Consider the following 19,633-nt stretch of genomic DNA (forward strand, 5'->3'; position numbering starts at 1 on the left):
TTTGATGTTTCAACCACTTCTGCATTACCAAATATATATATTCTTCTTATATTATACATTACATAATGTAGTGGCCTGGTTGGTCCTGGTGGGCGTTCACGTTCACATTTAACTTTCAACCTCCCAAAAATATTTGTTGCATCAATAGTTAATGAAATTTTATTATTAAAATCAGTTTTAGCTTGACTGGAAACATGGAAATCGCTTTCGGTAACTCCTCCGGTCCTCCCAGAAACTATAAAAAAAGAGGAGAAAAAAACCCGGAAACTCTTTGGATATGAATATGATTATTGCAAAAGAGATTGCAGGAAGGAGTCATTTGGTGTATAGGATTTGTGATTGTCATTAATTTGCTTGAATGGGTGGCTCATTCAAAGATCGGTCCATTAATCCTACACTAGGTCCCCGGAGTTGAATCATGAATGATGGAGACAGGTAAACGCTGACAAAACAACACATTTCAACTTTCAAGTGGGTAACTGTCAAAGACTTTCGACCAAAAAAAAAAAAAAAAAAACTATCTAAGACTTTGCGCATAAGTCAATGTCTGAGACGGAACTTTACAATGCATTTTGATGTTATAGTATAAATTCTTGTCACATCAATGATAGGAACTTTGTTTTCTATAATAGGAACTTGATTAAGTTTTCATTGATGTATACACACAAAACTAGTTAATCGGTCATTATTTAGACAGAATGTCCGTACTTATTTTTTCTGTGGATGTGTATAGGGTGAAGTGTTTGTTGTATAGGTCATATACATGTTACTATACAAGAAGCACTTCCACTAATTATTTTCCTTTGATTTGTTGAGACTTGAGAGTAGCATCTCACATCCAGGATGTAAAGTATTGTCTAACATTCATAAGATCTTGAGCTTCTTCATCGATTATCAATTAAATTCGGATTAAATTCTCCAAATTTTACATGGTATTAGAGCGGGCAATACAGGGGTTATTCCCAATAACTACAATAAGGCCCTGGGCCGAGATCAAGTATCTAGCACTCCATTCCTCAAGTCAGCCCATTGTTAGCAAAGTCTATTACCTGCACCCAGAACGTGAGGTTTGTTTGGCAATTGTCCATACTGGGGGGGTGGTACAACCGGTTTATGGAGAGAAGGGGCTGTCTTTGATTTCTTTCTCTATGCTATGACTCTGCTAACCAAATCTGAATCACACCAATTCGATAATCTGTGTTAATGCTAGAAATGATCATCTTGCAACTGGAAAAGTTGTCCTTGCCCATCATCTGTATGACAGAATGCTATTGCTGGAAAATGAATATAGATTGGCTAATACTGTGACCCCCAAAGTGGGTGAAGATCAAAGTATATGGTAAAAATTAATCTCAATATTTAAGATAGATGCACAATTACCTGTAGACTAGGTCCATTTTGGCAGTTGAGGAGTTTTGAATTTCAACTTAGTCACCAATTATCTTATGTATGGAACATGAAAGTAGAGGTATCAATGATTGATTCATAGTCTCTACATCATGAAAGTAGAGGTATCAATGATTGAATAATGCCGCCTTTAAACTTGCGTTGACAAAATGTGCCATATTGGGGAAAGTTCAAAGTAGCAGGATTGTCAACAATGTCAAACAAATACCAATGACTTATATACATGTACCCAGCAACCCACAAAGAAAAGTAAAAGGTCCTCATTATTCATCATACATGCAGTTGCCACCAAGGTGGTGCTGACTGCTTTGCTTGTGGTCCTCCTCTTCCAACTTTGCACATCCATGGACACCATATTATTGACTGTTTTGCTTGTGGTCCTCCTTTTCCAATTTGGCACATCCATGGACACCATAAGATGGAACCAACATGTGAAGGATGGTGCTGTTTTGCTGTCCAAGGAAAAGAACTTCGAATTAGGCTTCTTCAGCCGCGGAAAGTCTAAGTACCGGTATGTTGGAATTTGGTATGGTCAAATATCAGAGAAAACAGTGGAATGGGTTGCAAACAGAAACAATCCGATCAATGATACCTCTGGTGTCCTTACGATCAACAGGTATGGAAAACTGGTTCTTTATGCTTACAATATGGAGAACACTCCTATATGGTCCACAAATGTGTCAGTACAAACCACAAGCACTTGCACAGCTCAGCTATTAGATACAGGAAATTTAGTTCTGTTCCAAGACAACAACAGTGAAAGCTTTATGTGGCAAAGTTTTGATTATCCTACTGATACTCTACTCCCAGGAATGAAAGTTGGGTTGAATTGGAAAACAGGGCTAGAATGGGTGTTAACATCTTGGAAGTCACAAGATGACCCTGCAACAGGGGACTATACCTTTAGGCTCTATTCGAATCAGTCTGCCATGCCGCAATATTTTCTGTATAAAGGTTTGATTCCATATTGGCGAACTGATCGAGGGCCATGGCGCACTTTTCTCAGTAATCCTGATGAAAGGTATTATTCCATTTTAACTGATAACCCCACTCAAAATGTAAGAATGAGGTTGAACGATTCTGGGTTGCTGGAGCACCTAACATGGATTGATGTCAACCTTCAATGGAAGTCCCTTTGGACTGCACCAAAATACCAGTGTGACCAGTATGGACATTGTGGTGCCAACAGCAAATGTACCGCTGACAATATTAATATTTTTGAATGTGAGTGCTTACCTGGGTATGAACCAAAATCTTTCAATGACTGGAATCAGAGAAATGGCTCAGGTGGATGTGCGAGTAAACGATTTGGAGTGTCAAAGTGTGGGAATGGAGACGAGTTTATGATGGTGGAACGGGTGACAGATCCAGACACATCGAAAGCAGCGCGGTTGGAAACAAGGTTGAGTGCCAAGGAGTGCAAACAGGAGTGCAAGCATCTTTCATGCACTGCATTTATGAGCATACAATCTCAAGTGTTGATGTGAGTCAACGGAACAATTAATAGGGAATATATAGGTAGTTAATAGAGAATATTTGGGTGTAATTATGTTAATTATTTTCCTCCTGTAATTAAGCTATAGGACCATGTATATATACTTTATTTTGTGGTAATAAGAAATTATCAAGTATTAGCCCAAACATTCTGAACATGGTATCAGAGCCAACCCTTTTCACCTCTTCTTTCTCTTAGGTATTAGGGATTAGGTCATGGTTGTTTTTGGATGTTTAGGGTTGTAATTTTTGATCATTATCTCTCTTAATCCTAGATTAAGTTTTTATCAGAATATTGGTGAGTGTACTGTGGTGGATCTGTTCAAACAGAGAAGCATCAGAGACGAGACCCATCGTCTATCTTTCTTCACCGGAAACTCACCTCTGCTCGTGCCTGCCTGTGCGCCGACGACCAGTCATTGTGACGACGATCACCTCCTCCAGTGACGCCGACTCCTTCCAGTGACGCGACACCGCCTGACGCCGATTTCTCCAGTGACGACGCCTGTGCGTCAATCTCTTCTAGCGACGACGTCGATTCCTCCAGTGACGCAACGCCGCTCGCTCGCCTGTTCGTCGACCTCCCTCCCTGTGCGCGCAGACCAGTCGCCGTGACGCCGACCAATCTTTTCCAGTGACGCCAACCACTGTGTTCGCTGGTGCGCCGGTCACTCACCGTGACGCTGCTCACTGTGACGACGCCGCTCGCTGTGACGCCGATCGCTGTGACCGCCAACCACGCCGCTCGCTGTCTGTGCACGCCGCTGTGACGTCGTTAGCTTGCTGGTCTGTGCTCGCCGCCTTGCCACCTCTGATTGCAGTGACAGTTGATAACTCGCTGCCACTCAGTCTGCTCTGTTTGTTACTGTACCCGTGACTCCGACTGCTTGGTTGCTCGCTGGTCTGTGTGTGCCTCATCTGATTTGTCAATCATCATGTCTCCGACACCTCCTTCTAGTCCTGGAGGCTCGAACAAAAACAAGAATGTGGTTAACTCAAAACCACTCCTGCCTGCGCTCCCTCCGCTGAGTTCCCAGGATGTGTCATCACTAATCTCACCCGAGAAACTTGATGGCTCAAACTATATTGATTGGGCTCTCATAGTACAGAATAAAATTAGAGGTCGAAAACGTTGGGGTTTTATCACAGGAACAAGAGCAGCTCCAGAAGATGTGAGTTCAGATGAATTTGAAGCATGGGAGGATGAGAATTGCATGGTCAAGTCTTGGCTTCTTGATGCTATGAAGAAAGAAGTCCGATCACTCTTTATTCGATTACCGACAGCGAAGGACATCTGGGACGCAGCCAAACAAACTTATATAGTGAGCCAAGATGCCTCCAAGGCATATCAACTCCATTGTGAGATAATCTCTGTACGTCAAAATGGTGGGTCTATTATTTCCTATTTTGGCAAACTGCAAAAACTTTGGCAGGATATTGATGCAATTGAACCGTGCATTATGGATTATGCGAGCGATGTTGAGAAATACACCACTATGATTAACTCTCAGAGATTATACATGTTTCTAGCTGGTCTGGATTCTCATCTAGATGGAGTTAGAGGCCGCATTCTTGCCATGTCTCCTTTACCTAAATTACAGGCGGCGTATGCAATTGTGTGCTCCGAGGCTAATCGGTAAGAAGCTATGATGGGGGGTGCTGATGGGGCAGTCGCTATGGCAGCCCGCAAAATCTCACATAAAGATGCTAAGAAAACTGACAGGAAGTGTACTCACTGTGGTGGTACAACTCATGTGGTCGAGAAATGTTTTAAACTACATGGCTATCCTGAGTGGCATCTGAAGGGTGTGAAAGCCTCTCCCTCTACTTCCAAGAGTGATGACACCAGTTCCAGGGTGAATTCCGTTAGTGCATCTAGCTTTGTTGCCAAGTCAGGTACCTCTAACTCTGTTTTGAGTACTTCTGCTTGTTCTAGTGATGGTACGTGGATAATTGATACAGGTGCTACGGATCATATGACTTCTGATTATTATGTGTTGAGTCATCTATCTTCAGTTTGTCCAAAACCCTTTATTATCAATGCCAATAGTGTGTCATCCCCTGTTGTCGGGGGCGGCACTGTGTCTTTGTCTTCTAGATTGTTGTTACGTGATGTTTTGTTTGTTCCTTCCCTCAACTGTAACCTTATTTCTGTTAGTAGACTAACTCAGACTCATAATTGTGTGACCACATTCTTTCCTACTCATTGTATTTTTCAGGACATCCATACCAAGGAGAAGATTGGCAGTGGTAGGAAGAGAGGCGGACTGTACTATCTAGACAGTGGTGTTTCTCCATCAGATGGTCGTGGTGTTGTGAGTGTGATTCAAGCTACTTCTTTACAGAATAAGAAACAGATCTGGCTGTGGCATCGTAGACTTGGTCATCTTTCATTTGGTTACCTTAGACGATTATTTCCTTTGTTATTTGTTGGTTTAAATATTTCTAACTTCAGTTGTGATGTCTGTGTTTTGGCGAAAAGCCATCGTACTGTGTTTCCTTCTAATGATCACCGTCTGGATATTCCTTTTGCATTGATACACTCAGATGTTTGGGGTCCTGCCCCATCTGTTACCCATAAAGGGATGAAATGGTTTGTGACATTTATTGATGATTGCACACGTATGACTTGGGTTTATCTTCTGAAAAATAAAAGTGATGTGTGTACTGTTTTTCAACTCTTTCATAAAATGGTACTCACTCAGTTTGCGTTCCCTATTAAAGTTCTTCGCTCTGATAATGGTGGAGAATTTATCAATACTGAATTAAGTCAGTATTTGCTTTCTGCTGGGATTCTTCACCAGACTTCTTGTCCTCATTCTCCACAACAGAATGGAGTTGCTGAAAGGAAAAATTGACATTTATTAGAGGTCACTCGGTCTCTTCTTTTGGGTGGTCATGTGCCCTCTTTCTTATGGGGTGATGCTTTGAGTTCCGCTGTGTATCTGATCAATCGAACACCATCTAGTGTTCTGAACTTTCGTCGGCCGTTAGATGCTCTATCCGATTTTGTTTCCTTACCAGGTATTCTTCATTTAGAACCACAGGTCTTTGGTTGTGTTGCTTTTGTACATTTGCATTCTCATCAACGATCCAAGCTTGAACCTCGGGCCTTAGAGTGTGTTTTGTTGGCTATGGTCCATCTCAAAAGGGGTTTCGGTGCTACCATCCCCCTTCTCAGCGTTTCTATGTTTCTTTGGATTTTACCTTCCACGAACATCGGCTTTTTTACTCCTCAAGTACAGTGGCCTCTGCACTTCAGGGGGAGAGTTCTAGTGAAGTGCAGAGTCGAGAGGATATGTTGTTCTTTGATCAGTTTAGGTATAGAGGAGTGGCAGATGAGACTGATAAGAATGTGGAAAATGAGACTGATAAGAATGTGGAAAATGAGACGACTGAGGTTGTGGAATATGAGACTGATGAAACTACTAAAATTGAAGAAGATAAGACTTCCATTGTTGAAGAATCACCACTCCATGATAGTACAGTTACTTCTCCTACTCCATTGGATCAAACTCCTGAGGTAATCAACAATACTATTGTTTCCAATCCTACTGTTGATATTATTGCTCCTAAATTTACTCTTCCTCCTCGGTCTAACCGAGGACAACCACCAGTCAAATATGAGCCAGACCCCAATGCTAAAGTTAGGTACCCAATTGGAAATCATGTGTCTTATGTTAAGTTGTCAGAGTCATATGAATCCTATGTCTTGCAATTATCTTCTGTTTCTATCCCTAGTAGATTGCAGGATGCTCTTGCAGACTCTAGGTGGACTAAGGCTATGGCAGAAGAGATGGAGGCACTACAGAAAAATTCAACTTGGGAATTGGTCTCTCTACCTAAAGGGAAGAAAACAGTTGGATGCAGATGGGTGTTTGCTGTCAAACATAAAGCTGATGGATCAGTTGAAAGATATAAAGCTCGTCTGGTGGCAAAAGGATACACTCAGTCATACGGCATAGATTACCTGGAGACTTTTGCTCCTGTTGCAAAATTGAACACTGTACGAGTTCTATTGTCTTTAGCCGCAAACAGGAATTGGCCACTTCTTCAGTTCGATGTCAAGAATGCATTTCTGCATGGTGAGCTGACTGAAGAAGTATATATGGATCCGCCTCCAGGTGTACCAGAGTTTGATAATACAGGGCTGGTATGTAGATTGAAAAAGTCTATGTATGGTCTTAAACAATCCCCAAGGGCATGGTTTGGAAGATTTACTCGTGCAATGAAGAGTTATGGATATCGACAAAGTAATTCTGATCATACTTTGTTCTTAAAACGAAGGAAGGGAAAAATTACTTGTCTTATCATTTATGTTGATGATATGGTTCTGACTGGGGACGATCAAGAAGAAATCTCTGACTTACAGAAGTACTTGTCCAGAGAATTTGAAATGAAGCAACTGGGGGATTTGAAATTTTTCCTTGGGATTGAAGTTGCTCGATCTAAACATGGCATTTTTCTGTCTCAAAGGAAATATGTTCTAGATTTATTGGCCGAAACTGGTATGCTTGGATGTAAACCAGCAGTGACTCCTATGGAACAGAATCACAAACTTTTTGAGTGTTTGGGGGCTTCACCTGCAGACAAGGGGAGATATCAGAGGCTAGTTGGAAGGTTAATATATTTATCTCATACTAGACCTGACATTGCTTATGCTGTTAGTGTAGTAAGTCAGTTCATGCATGCCCCATGTAAACCCCATATGGATGCCGTGGAACGGATTTTACAGTACTTAAAATCTGCTCCAGGTAAATGATTGTTATTTGCTAATCATGGTCATTTGAATGTGGAAGGCTTTTCTGATGCAGACTGGGGAGGCGCAGTTGATGATAGAAGGTCTACTTCAGGCTATTTTACCTTTGTAGGAGGAAATCTAGTGACTTGGAGAAGTAAGAAACAATCAGTTGTATCTAGATCGAGTGCAGAAGCTGAGTACAGAGGTATGGCTCTTGGAGTAGTTGAACTCTTATGGTTGAGAAATCTGTTGACTGATTTGGGTTGCAGACTTACTAAACCAATGGACTTATATTGTGATAACAAATCTGCTATTGAGATAGCACATAATCCAGTTCAGCATGATAGGACGAAGCATATTGAGATTGACAGACACTTCATTAAAGAGAAGCTTGAAGCTAAAATCATTAATTTTCCATTTGTGTGGTCTGAGGATCAGCTTGCAGATGTATTGACCAATGCCGTGGCAAACAGGATTTTTATGGACTCACTAGACAAGTTGGGTATGTGTGATATATATACACCAACTTGAGGGGGAGTGTTGATGTGAGTTAACGGAACAATTAATAGGGAATATATGGGTAGTTAATAGAGAATATTTGGGTGTAATTATGTTAATTATTTTCCTCCTGTAATTAAGCTATAGGACCATGTATATATACTTTATTTTGTGGTAATAAGAAATTATCAAGTATTAGCCCAAACATTCTGAACATCAAGGACAATTTAATTGCTTGGCATGGTATGGTGAGTTGCTGGACATTTTAGTGCGCACAGAGGTAGGACGAGATCTATATGTTCGTGTGGATGCAATTGAGTTAGGTACTACTTCTTTTCTCGCTTGAAAGTTAAATAGTACTTTGCTTACCAAGGAAAATTTCAATTATAAATTTTTTAACTATGATAATGTCATTGACTCATTTCCAATGCAACTTATTTTTAACTCAATGTCATTGTCATTGAGTTAGGTACAACTTCAAATTTATTGTTTACTTCTTATAGTTGACTTCTGCTAGCTTAAACAATTATGGTGGGTTAATGAGGATGATCTTTGCTCCAGCTTAACTTTTAAAGTTGAATTTCCTGGCTGGACAATTAATCCATTCGTAATTTGAGCCAGTAGAACATCTGTTTAGTGGTTTCTTTGACCCTCAAATAATTTCACTAGTCCACTGCACAGAAATTGGAGAATTGTGAAACTTACTGGAATGGTTTTGGGGTCCATGTCAGTTCTCTTTGTTCATGTTTTCTAATCCAGCGTCCCACTCTTATATCTAGCTGATCATGCCAGAAAATCAAAAGGTTTTTTCGGAAGGAGGGGCATGCTGGCTATTCCAATATTGTCTGTTCTACTGGCATTGGTACTAATTATGTATGCCTGTTGGTGGCTTAAGAAAAAGAGGAAGACAAAAGGTATGCCAAGTACTCATATTTTGAATTGTTAATTAGCTGCAATAATAAGCAAAGGTGGGAGTATATATTCCAAGATAGAGAAACAAATATATTCCAATGTTTGGTCCTCTTAATAAAAGCTAGGTGCTCATGGAAGTATATATGGCATTGATGATAATGGCTATATATGCAGTCTGTAAACTATATCTGCACCACATAAACAGGTTACAGGATCCATATGCATTGCGAAGAATTTGCATTTTGCAACATCATATGGTCAATGGGTTAGAACATGAGGAGAAAATGATGTTGACAATAATTTGTTTTTTCTGATAGAAAAGACTTTTTGGTGGCAGATGAACTTGAGGAAACTAAGAGCCACCGGGATTTGCAATTTTTTCATTTGAGCACACTACTAGCAGCCACAGACAACTTCTCTCCTGTCAATAAACTTGGTCAAGGTGGTTTTGGCTCTGTTTATATGGTAAGTCCAATTTCGATATCCTAAACATTTTATAATTGAATGATTTCTTTTAGTAAAAATTACTCTTGTTCTGTTCCTTTGAGGGTCTGAATGTTTCATTAATAACAATATAATTGCTCCTCAAAAGTGATGGTTGTGTGAAAGCTGAATAACAAATCACATTCTCAGGGACAGTTACCAAATGAACAAAAAATTTCTGTAAAAAGATTGTCCAAAACTTCAGGACAAGGGATTGAAGAATTCAAAAATGAAGTTGTGCTGATAGCTAGACTACAACACAGGAATCTTGTGAAACTTTTAGGCTGCTGTATAAAAGGAGAAGAAAGGTTGTTGATCCTTGAATACATGCCGAACAAAAGCTTGGACTCCTTTCTTTTTGGTGGGTCTAGAGGAAAGATTAATTTCATTATGCTATTTCTGAAACGACCGAGAATATATTTGAAGCTTCTTACCAAAAGGTACAACATTTATTTACATAATTGCCAAATATGTTGGTGTAGATCGCACAAGAAGGTCCCTGTTGGATTGGAAAAAGCGATTTGAGATTATCAATGGGGTTGCTCGTGGGATTCTGTATCTTCACCAGGACTCAAGACTGAGGATTATCCATAGAGATCTAAAAACCAGCAATGTCCTTCTGGATGCTGAGATGAACCCAAAAATTTCAGATTTCGGCACGGCCGGGATATTCCTAGGGGACCAACTACAAGATAGGACGAACAGAATTGTTGGAACATAGTAAGAATCTTACTTGCATTCAAAATTCTTGGAATAAATTACCATAGTCTGACCTTTCATATTCATTTTAGTATTCTTTGGCTGTAACATATTATTTTGTTCATATGCAGTGGCTATATGTCACCAGAATATGCAGTGTTTGGGAGATTTTCAATGAAATCGGATGTTTTTAGTTTTGGGATCATATTATTGGAAATTATAAGTGGCAAGAAAAACAATGGTTCTTTTCAGGAGGATGATTCCTTGAACTTGATAGGACATGTAAGTAACACAAGTTTTGCTTACAAATCTATCCTTTGTTATCATTTATTCAGTAGTTATTCATCCCTTTTTTAACTGTTAACTACAGGTTTGGCTGCTGTGGAGTGAAGACAGGGTCTTAGAAATTGTGGATTCATTACTTGAGTCATATCAGCCTGATGAAGTCATGAGATGCATTCAAGTTGGGCTATTGTGCGTCCAAGAAGATGCAATGGACCGACCAACCATGTCTGCCGTTGTTTTCGTGTTGAGTGGTGAAGCATCTCTTCCATCTCCTAAGCAGCCTGCTTTTGTCTTCAGAAAAAATTCATGTAATGGTGCCGATCCATCAATTCCAAAAGGATTATATTCTGTTAACGATTTGACAATAAGTAACATTAAAGGTCGGTAATGATGCAGGCTCTTATTTCCGTAATTCTCAAAATGTAATCTTTTTTGTTTACCTTCTTATCATTTTTCTTCTTTTGCCACAAGCATGCCCCTTTTTTTTTTTGCTTGTGATATAATATAATGTAGCATTCATTAACCTGCATATTACATATTGGCATTGCAATAGCAAACAATGCTAAACAGAAACCATTGCTGTCATACAGCTACCACCACTCATATTTTCAGATTTAGGGAGTTTTGATGGTCAAAAGTGGGTGAGTAGTCAACGCCACATCAGACCAGAGGGAATGGTCTGATCTTCCAATGTTTAAGTCAAACCAAAAGGAATGGTCTGACCCTCCAATATATGAGTGACACATGGTCAGCTATTTTGACCAATTCGTTACTGACACATTAAACTTGCTGACCGCCTCCTCCTCTTGCAAGGATGGAAGTCATATGCATGGCCTGAAGATGCGCCATGTGTTGCCAATGGCGTGCACTAGTAGATGCATCCCTCTCCCGTGCAACCCATACAGGTGGAGAGAGTTCCACCAAAGGTAAAGTATGGTTTGGCTACATGAGATCATAAATACGGGTGCTGAGCATTAGTCAGGAATATGAGCACTTCGATCATTGGTCAAGACCGGTGTTGCATATTAGAAAGTGAGGCCTAAGACAAAATTACACAGAGGTCTTCTAAATATATTATTTAAAAATATTTTTTTAAAAAAAATCTTAAGTTAGGAGGCTTTTTTTTTCTTAAGTTTTTCATATAAATAATGTTTGGGTCCTCATGTTTAAGAACTAACTTTATTTTTATGGCCAATTAAATAAGCCCATGATAGGGTCCACCATCCTAACTCTCTTTTCTCTCTCATGATAGAGCTCATTTAATTGATCATGAGGACAAGGTTGGTCTTCAAATAGAGGACCCAAACATTGTTCTTTTTATATCCACATTCAAATTTCCTACTAGACATAATGAATATTACTAATAATAAACAAAAGCTAAAGTATGAGATACAATATTCAAGAACAATAAAACCTGATTTTAAACTTTGAAGTAATGGCTTTGCTAGTCTGCACTTGTGGCATAGAGGAACTAGCCCTTCCAGCAAAACATCAGCCCGTAGGCCAGCTTGTATTAGTTCACAATGCACAAATGAAACAGATGTGAGATGTCCCCGAAAACAATTCATGAAGCAATTTTTTTTGGCTTGATCATTCATGAAGTAATTAATTCATCTATTCATGCTTTATCTCATGCCTAAGAGAATAAAAAAAAATTAAAAGTCTCATTAACAAATAATGAAGAATCTCACACCTAAACATTAAACAAAAAAGTGGAAAGCCTCTTTTTGAATTCTGAGGCTTAATTGGCTAATTATAAATATTTAAAGATTTTTTTTTAATAGTATGTTAAATACTTTTAATATGAGGCCCTAGGCATAAGCCTTGCTCGCCTTATGCTTGAGCCGACACTGATCAAGACTCCAAGCATTTGGCAGGACTTCGAGCATTGGGCTTGAGTCTTACGTCTGAAAGTGTATTATCGTTCAGTCATGCGCCTTGTCATCCAACCCTGAACGACTTGTCATTCAAGATGTACTGCTCGGTAGAGAGTATGTGCCAATATGAAACTTTATGTGTTGCAATGCCACGTTAAATCTCATATACTGAATGAATTAGCGTAACAGTTTTTTTCAATCGAAAAAGAAATGCCCCTTTTAGTCCAATAATTTAAAAGGGACAATTTCATACAGATCCCCTTAAGTTTGAGTTTATTACTCGCACACCTTTCAGGTTTCATTTATTACACGCATAATCCCTATTGTTAGTGACTTTTAATAGAAGGTGTTAGTTGACCATATTTGACTAATAAAATGTCAATTTTGCCCTTTAACTATTTTTATTTTTATTTTCTATAAAAGCCTTTAACTTATTAAAATAAAGATTAATTACAATTACATACCTCAACTATACAACATTTTTCAACATTTTTCAACTTGGTATATCCGGTTCAAAAATTTTCATTCGAGTACATCAACTTCAATATCTCATCAACTGAATACCTCTGTTACTCTGACTGTTAGAAAGAACGTTATCTGCATAAGTGACGTTGATGTGGCATACGTGGCATACACAAACCCCACAAGTCCACAACTAATGTTTACTTGGCATTTAAAATTAAATAGCCACATAAACAAAAAATAATAAAAATACTAAGAAAACCTTTAAAAATGATAAAAATATAAAAATAAATAAATGATTGTTAGGACCATTATCTACATACGTGTTTGCTGTCGTGGCATATGTGTTGCTCACGTGGCATACGCATACCCAACCACTAATGTTTACTTGACATTTAAAATTGAATAGCCACATAGACAAATCATAATCAGAGCTCCTACGTGTGCATAAGGTCGGACATAGTTCCATTTTCCTGCTTCAAATTTTCAAGGCACCAAATTTCCACAACAGGTAGCTCAGATCGATTCAGAAATGGCCTTACCTCAAGTGCTCGGATTGATTCAGAAATGGCACCAACTTTGGCTCGATTCCCCGACTTTCCGACCCGCGCAACTCCACCCATGCGCGCCTCTGCTCGAGCCGACGCCTCCAACCCGGGCCACCAACCCCTTCCGAGCCCACCGGTAAAGCTCCCAAGCCCAACGCCCAAAGCCTTCGAGCCTCGGCAAAGCTTCCGAGCCCCAGCACAACGCTTCCGACCCGAAGCACAACACTTCTGAGCCTAGGCGCACACTTCTGAGCCCAAGCGCACAGTTTTCGAGCCCCCGCGACACTTCCGAGCCCATGCAGGCCTTGGACCCGAGCAGATCCACGCACCCACGCCCACAACTTCCGAGCCCAGGCAAAGCTTCCAAGCTTCGGGCTTGAATTTCGACCCACCCGAGCCACCGAAGCCCAGATCTTCCTACCCGCTCTGTTAGCTGTTAGCTGACTAGTCATCCACCGAGCCCCGATCTTCCGACCCACTCGCGAGCCTTCCAATGTTTAAGTCAAACCAAAAGGACTGGTCTGACCCTCCAATATATGAGTGACACATGGCGGGAGGGCCTTGTCATTGAATATGTACTGCTCGGTAGCGAGTATGTGCCAGTATGAAAATTTATGTCTTGCAATGCCACGTTAAATCTCATATATTGAATGAATTAGCATTTAGCGAAACAGTTTTTTTCAATCGAAAAAGAAATGCCCCTTTTAGTCCAATAATTTAAAAGGGACAATTTCATACAGATCCCCTAAAGTTTGAGTTTATTACTCCCCACCCTTCAGGTTTCATTTATTACATGCATAATCCATGTTGTTAGTGACTTTTAATAGAAGGTGTTAGTTGACCATATTTGACTAATAAAATGTCACTTTTGCCCTTTAACTATTTTTTTAAAATTTTTTATAAAAGCCTTTTAACTTATTAAAATAAAAGTTAATTATAATTACATATCTTAACTATATAACACTTTTCAACTTGGTACATTTTGTTCAAAATTTTGTATTCATGTACATCAACTTTAATATCTCCTAAACTGCTCTGTTACCTGTGGATACGGTCATCAAAAAGCTCAAGGCCCGAAACCCGTCGGGCCCATTAGGCCCGAAGCCTGATTTGGCCCAAAATTTGGGCCAGCTCGAATAGTTATTGGGCTGGGCTTGGGCCATCCCCTTGAAGCCCACGAGCCGCTTGAAGCCCAGCCCAACTAACTAAGCTGACTAGTTTATTTGTCTAATTGGTGAATCAGAATATATTTAATAAGTTTTTTGTTTGTATACTCTAATAAATTATTAATATGCTTATTAAATTATCATATAATATTATAATCATATAATGTTAGTAAATAGTAATAGTGTAAACTGTGTAATACCATAAATAATAAACTTTTAAACTTATATACAATATTACAAATTTATAACTATAGTTATTAAAGTTATTATAATAAACTTTTATAATACAACTATAATTAAAGTTCTTAAACCACGATTGTTCATTAATTCAACGATCTGAACCGTTCATTTTATATGTTGATAGTCAAAGATCATCCTTACAAAAAATCGGCTAATAGGAATTCATCTACCAGTTCGAATATTCGATTATCATTAGAAAAACCATCATCATTCATTAATTCGACCACCGTTACGTCATTCTTACATCTTTGATTGAGCTAAATTTTTGCAAAGATTCTCTTCGAGTGGGGAACTAAAGTTTGAACGGTTTGGATTGTTGAAAACACGATCGATATGTGAGCTTATACATATAAATACACTTGAAGAGTATAATTCTAATAACTTTCCTGTTGAAACTTTGTTGTTTCCATAATTATGAAGACCATAACGTGATTTCAACAATCTGACCCGTTCATTTTCTATATTCACAGTCAAAGATCATCCTTACAAAAAATCGGCCAAATCGAAATTCATCTACCCATTCGATCATCATTAGAAAAACCATGATCGTTCATTAATTCGACTACCGTTATGTCACTTTTACATCTCCGATTGAGCTCATTTTTTGCACGAATTATCTTTGAGTGAGAAACTAAAATTTGAACGATTCGGATCGTTGAAAACACAATTGCATCGTTTGTTTATAAAAATATGTAATAAAATATATAATAAAACATATGTACATTTATGTTTTATTATAGTTGTAATTAGGGCTGAGTCGGTTTGATCGAAAAACTGAGATCGAACCCGAAACCGGCCCAATTGATGCCGAGAATAATCGTACCAGAGAAGAACTGTACCGAAATATCGGTTTGCCAACCGAACCGGTATGTTTGGTTTCGGTTTCGGTTTTCAGATCTTAGAACTGTCGGTTTACCAAACCGGACCGAGTATATATAACATTTAATTTAAAATAATACAATTTTATATATTTCTAATTTTCTATACCTTAAAATACCTTTCTATAATACATTTATATACATTTATATAATTTATAAAACATATATAAATTATAAACCCTAAAGTCTAAACTCTATTGTGTGTTTTAAAAATTTTAAATCATATACCTTATATCCTATACCCTAAGACTATAATTCATACTTTCATAGTTGGTATATAAGTATATAACTATAAAAATGTTTAGGATATGGTATAATATGGTATAATATTAGAATATGGTATATCACTATATGGTATACCCTATATACCCTAAGGTTTAGGATATGGTATAATATTAAGGTTTAGGGTATTTTTAATTAGTTTTTATATAGAAATGTATTATATAAATTATATAAAAAGGTATTTTAGGGTATAGAAATGTATTATATAAATGTATTAAAAGTAAAAACTCCAAACTCCAAACCCCAAACCAAATCCCAAAATACCCTAATGTCTAAATTAAATTAATTAATAAAATAAAACAAGACTTAACAAAACAACCCTATTTTTTTTTTAAGAATATAAAATATAATGATTAAGACCTCTTTTTTTTATTTATTTTTGCAAATACGTGGCATTCTTTGATTAGTTGTTCTCATTCTTACCATACACCCTACTCCATGGAATCTTAATTCCCACAAATCACAAAAAACTTGAATGACGTAGGTGGCTTTGATGGCTACCACACAAAGTGGCCAATAAGATTGAGATGCCATTCTTGGTTCTTGGAGTTATCCCTCTGATATTGCAGCCAAGGAATGAAATTTCGAAAATTTCGGCGAAATTTTCGTTTTTGGGGATCCCGAAATTTTATTACAGATCCGTTATTTTTCGTAAAAATTTCACTCGAAAATGCTCCAAGCACATTTTCATTAAATTTCTCTAAATTTCGCCGAAATTTAGAGAAATTTGGCAAAATTTGGGTGAAATTTCGCTGAAATTTGGCGTAGAGACCGAAGGGAGGCAGAGACTGGAAGGAGAAAGGGCTACCGTCGCTGGAGGGAGAGAAGAGATCGGGAAGAAAGAGGTCGCCGTCGCCGGAGGGAGAGGAGATCCGGGGAAGAGAGGAGCTCCGGAAGAAAAGGAGATCGGGGAGGGGGAGGGAGAGAGAGGAGAGAGAAGATATTAGGGAGAGAGGAGGGATGAGGGAGGAGGGAGAAGTGTTGTCTGCGTGAGAACATCCGGGGAAGAGAGGAGCTCCGGAAGAAAAGGAGATCGGGGAGGGGAGGGGGAGGGAGAGAGAGGAGAGAGAAGATATTAGGGAGAGAGGAGGGATGAGGGAGGAGGGAGAAGTGTTGTTTGCGTGAGAACTTTTTTTTGGTCAAATGTCTGCGTGAGAAGTTAGGCTGAGAACTGAGGGAAGAGAAAAGAAAAGAAAATGAAGGCTGGAGAGAGAAAGGGAAGAATGGAGAGCAGGAGAGGTCACGAGTGAAAAGGAAGAAGGAAAGAAAAAAAAAGGAAGAGAAAAGAAAAAAAAAGAAAAAAAAGAAAAAGAAAAAAAAGAAAAAGAAAAGAAAAAAAAAAGAAAAGAAAAGAAAAGAAAAGAAAAAAAAGAAAAAGAAAAGAAAAAAAGAAAAAGAAAAGAAAAGAAAAGAAAAGGAAAGAAAAAAAAGAAAAAAAACACGTTTCATTTGCGTCTATGCGCTCGTTGACCCGAAACTTTTCCAACAAGACTAAAATCAAGACTGAGTCTTTTCTAATTTTTATTGTTCCTCAATGACTCGCCGAAATCACTTAAAATTCAAATAACTTACCAAAATTAACTTCGAGGTCCGAAAAACATTTTGTAAAATATAAATTTTATTTTTTCTACGACTTCAAATTCATTTATTTCCTTCCAAAATTCCTCAGAAAAATTCTAATATCTCCGAATTAACAAGATAATTATCAATAAATCACTATTTACTTCAAAATAAATTATAAACCAACTTTTCGGGATCTCACAATCTATTTAGATTGTTTTTGGTTATTGGATTAAGTGGTTTAGAAAATAACAATACATATCATTTTCTTATATGTCCACATATGTTTTAAGGACAATTGGATTCAAAATGATTAAATATCCCTTAAAAAGAGGTCATTTTTATGTAATTATTAATTAGTTAACTATTTTTATTTAACAGTATTTGTCTCCAGCGCGCATTATATTTACCTTATATCATATGAAATCTACTATATTATTTGGTTTCTTCAATATTTTTTATCAATATAGTAGATAATATGTTAAATAAACATATGGTCAAGTTTCATTCAAAATTTTCATATTTTGATAGCAATTTCCGTCGTTTTTGTCCAATTTTATCGAAATCGAAATTTTAACCGAAATTTCTGCGAAAATTTCCTCGAAACCGAAATTTTACTTCTTGATTGCAGCAAGTTAACTTTGCACGTAAACATGTATGTGGAGCAATTACTTATCCTACAATACTGATCATTAGCCTAGCTATCAAGCCATCATTTCTGAGCTTCACATCATCTTCGAGCTCTGCCACTACAAGAAAAAGCTTCATATATATCAGTGATAAACCGATATCTATTTAGGTTTCCAACCGATATAATGCGTGCCGATATCTATTCTCCCATATTACATATCGGTTATTCACTGATGTCTATATTATATTAGATATCGTATTTGTTTGATAATCCGATATGATATACCATCATTGTTATCAGATATTAATGATTTCTGATATCTTAAAAACTACATTCCGATATGTAAGATACTTATGATATCATTAGTAATTTTGAAACCGATATACAAAATGTATTCAATATCGTCATGGTATTTAAAATCAGATATAAAATGAGTATAGCATATCGGTTTTGTAATTAAAATCTGATATAAAAGATGTATAACATATCGGTTTTGCAATTAAAATCTGATATAAAATGTGTATAACATATCGGGACTGTAATTAAAATCTGATATAAAAGTTGTATAACATATCGGTTTTGCAATTAAAATCTGATATAAAAGGTGTATAACATATCGGTTTTGTAATTAAAATCTGATATAAAAATATTATTTAGATATCGGTTTTTTTAAAAAAAAATGATGTTGAAACTTCATTCCTTATCGTTGCATTTTTACATAATCTGATATGCAATAGGCTTCTGATATTGATAAAAACTAATTGGTAAATATCCATCCACGCAACAATTACTAAGCTTCTACACCATAATTCAACTTAAATTCTTCCATTCATATAAATGAATCCAACATCCAAACTCAGTAATGAAGTTAACAAAATAAGATTACAAATCCATATAGACTTATGGATAGCCCTCATCATTTATACCCCAAAATCACTATCCATCTCTAGCTAGCTAGATCCTAATTAAACACATGCCAACATGTACAAAAATAATGAAGGCATAACAGTGCAATTCAGCTAGGCCTAAATTCTGCCTATACAAAAGATTTGAATGTGAACTAGCTAGTATATATCTTCATATCTACAACAAAATGCTCAAAAAGGTACCAAAAACATGCATGTTAGTCTAAATAAAATTCATGGAAACATAATCTCCCCATTCAACTCGGACTTCATCTATTTGTCCATATGTGTAACTGCTCCTCTTGTTCTTCAGGTGACTCCACTGAAAACAAGAAAGAAAAGTGCATTAATTAATAAGATTGCAGCAAAGATCCAAAAGTATTGAAAAGTGCATTCAGCAAGGATCCCAAAAGGCATTAAGAAAATATAGGCCAAAAGCATTAATAAGATTGCATCAAGTATTGAATTTAGATGGCTGCACATATATATGATTCAGATGGCCTACATTTCGTCCCCCCTATTGTGGACTACCTTAATATCAGATTCAATTTTCAAACAAAAAAAA

General features: G+C 37.5%; 1 protein-coding gene across 1 annotated transcript; it reads left to right on the forward strand.

The window, feature by feature from the left end:
- Positions 1-1,751: 1,751 nt before the first annotated feature.
- On the forward strand, positions 1,752-10,907 carry LOC147298677 (G-type lectin S-receptor-like serine/threonine-protein kinase RKS1). Its single transcript, XM_086256659.1, has 7 exons — positions 1,752-2,890; positions 8,900-9,054; positions 9,390-9,517; positions 9,686-9,824; positions 10,018-10,255; positions 10,366-10,516; positions 10,605-10,907. The coding sequence occupies exons 1-7, from the start codon at positions 1,752-1,754 to the stop codon at positions 10,905-10,907; spliced, it is 2,253 nt and encodes a 750-aa protein (XP_086112785.1).
- The last annotated feature ends 8,726 nt before the right edge of the window (positions 10,908-19,633 follow it).

Source organism: Dryas octopetala, chromosome 1, assembly GCF_963921425.1.
Source record: "Dryas octopetala chromosome 1, drDryOcto1.1, whole genome shotgun sequence".
Classification (NCBI taxonomy): domain Eukaryota; kingdom Viridiplantae; phylum Streptophyta; class Magnoliopsida; order Rosales; family Rosaceae; genus Dryas; species Dryas octopetala.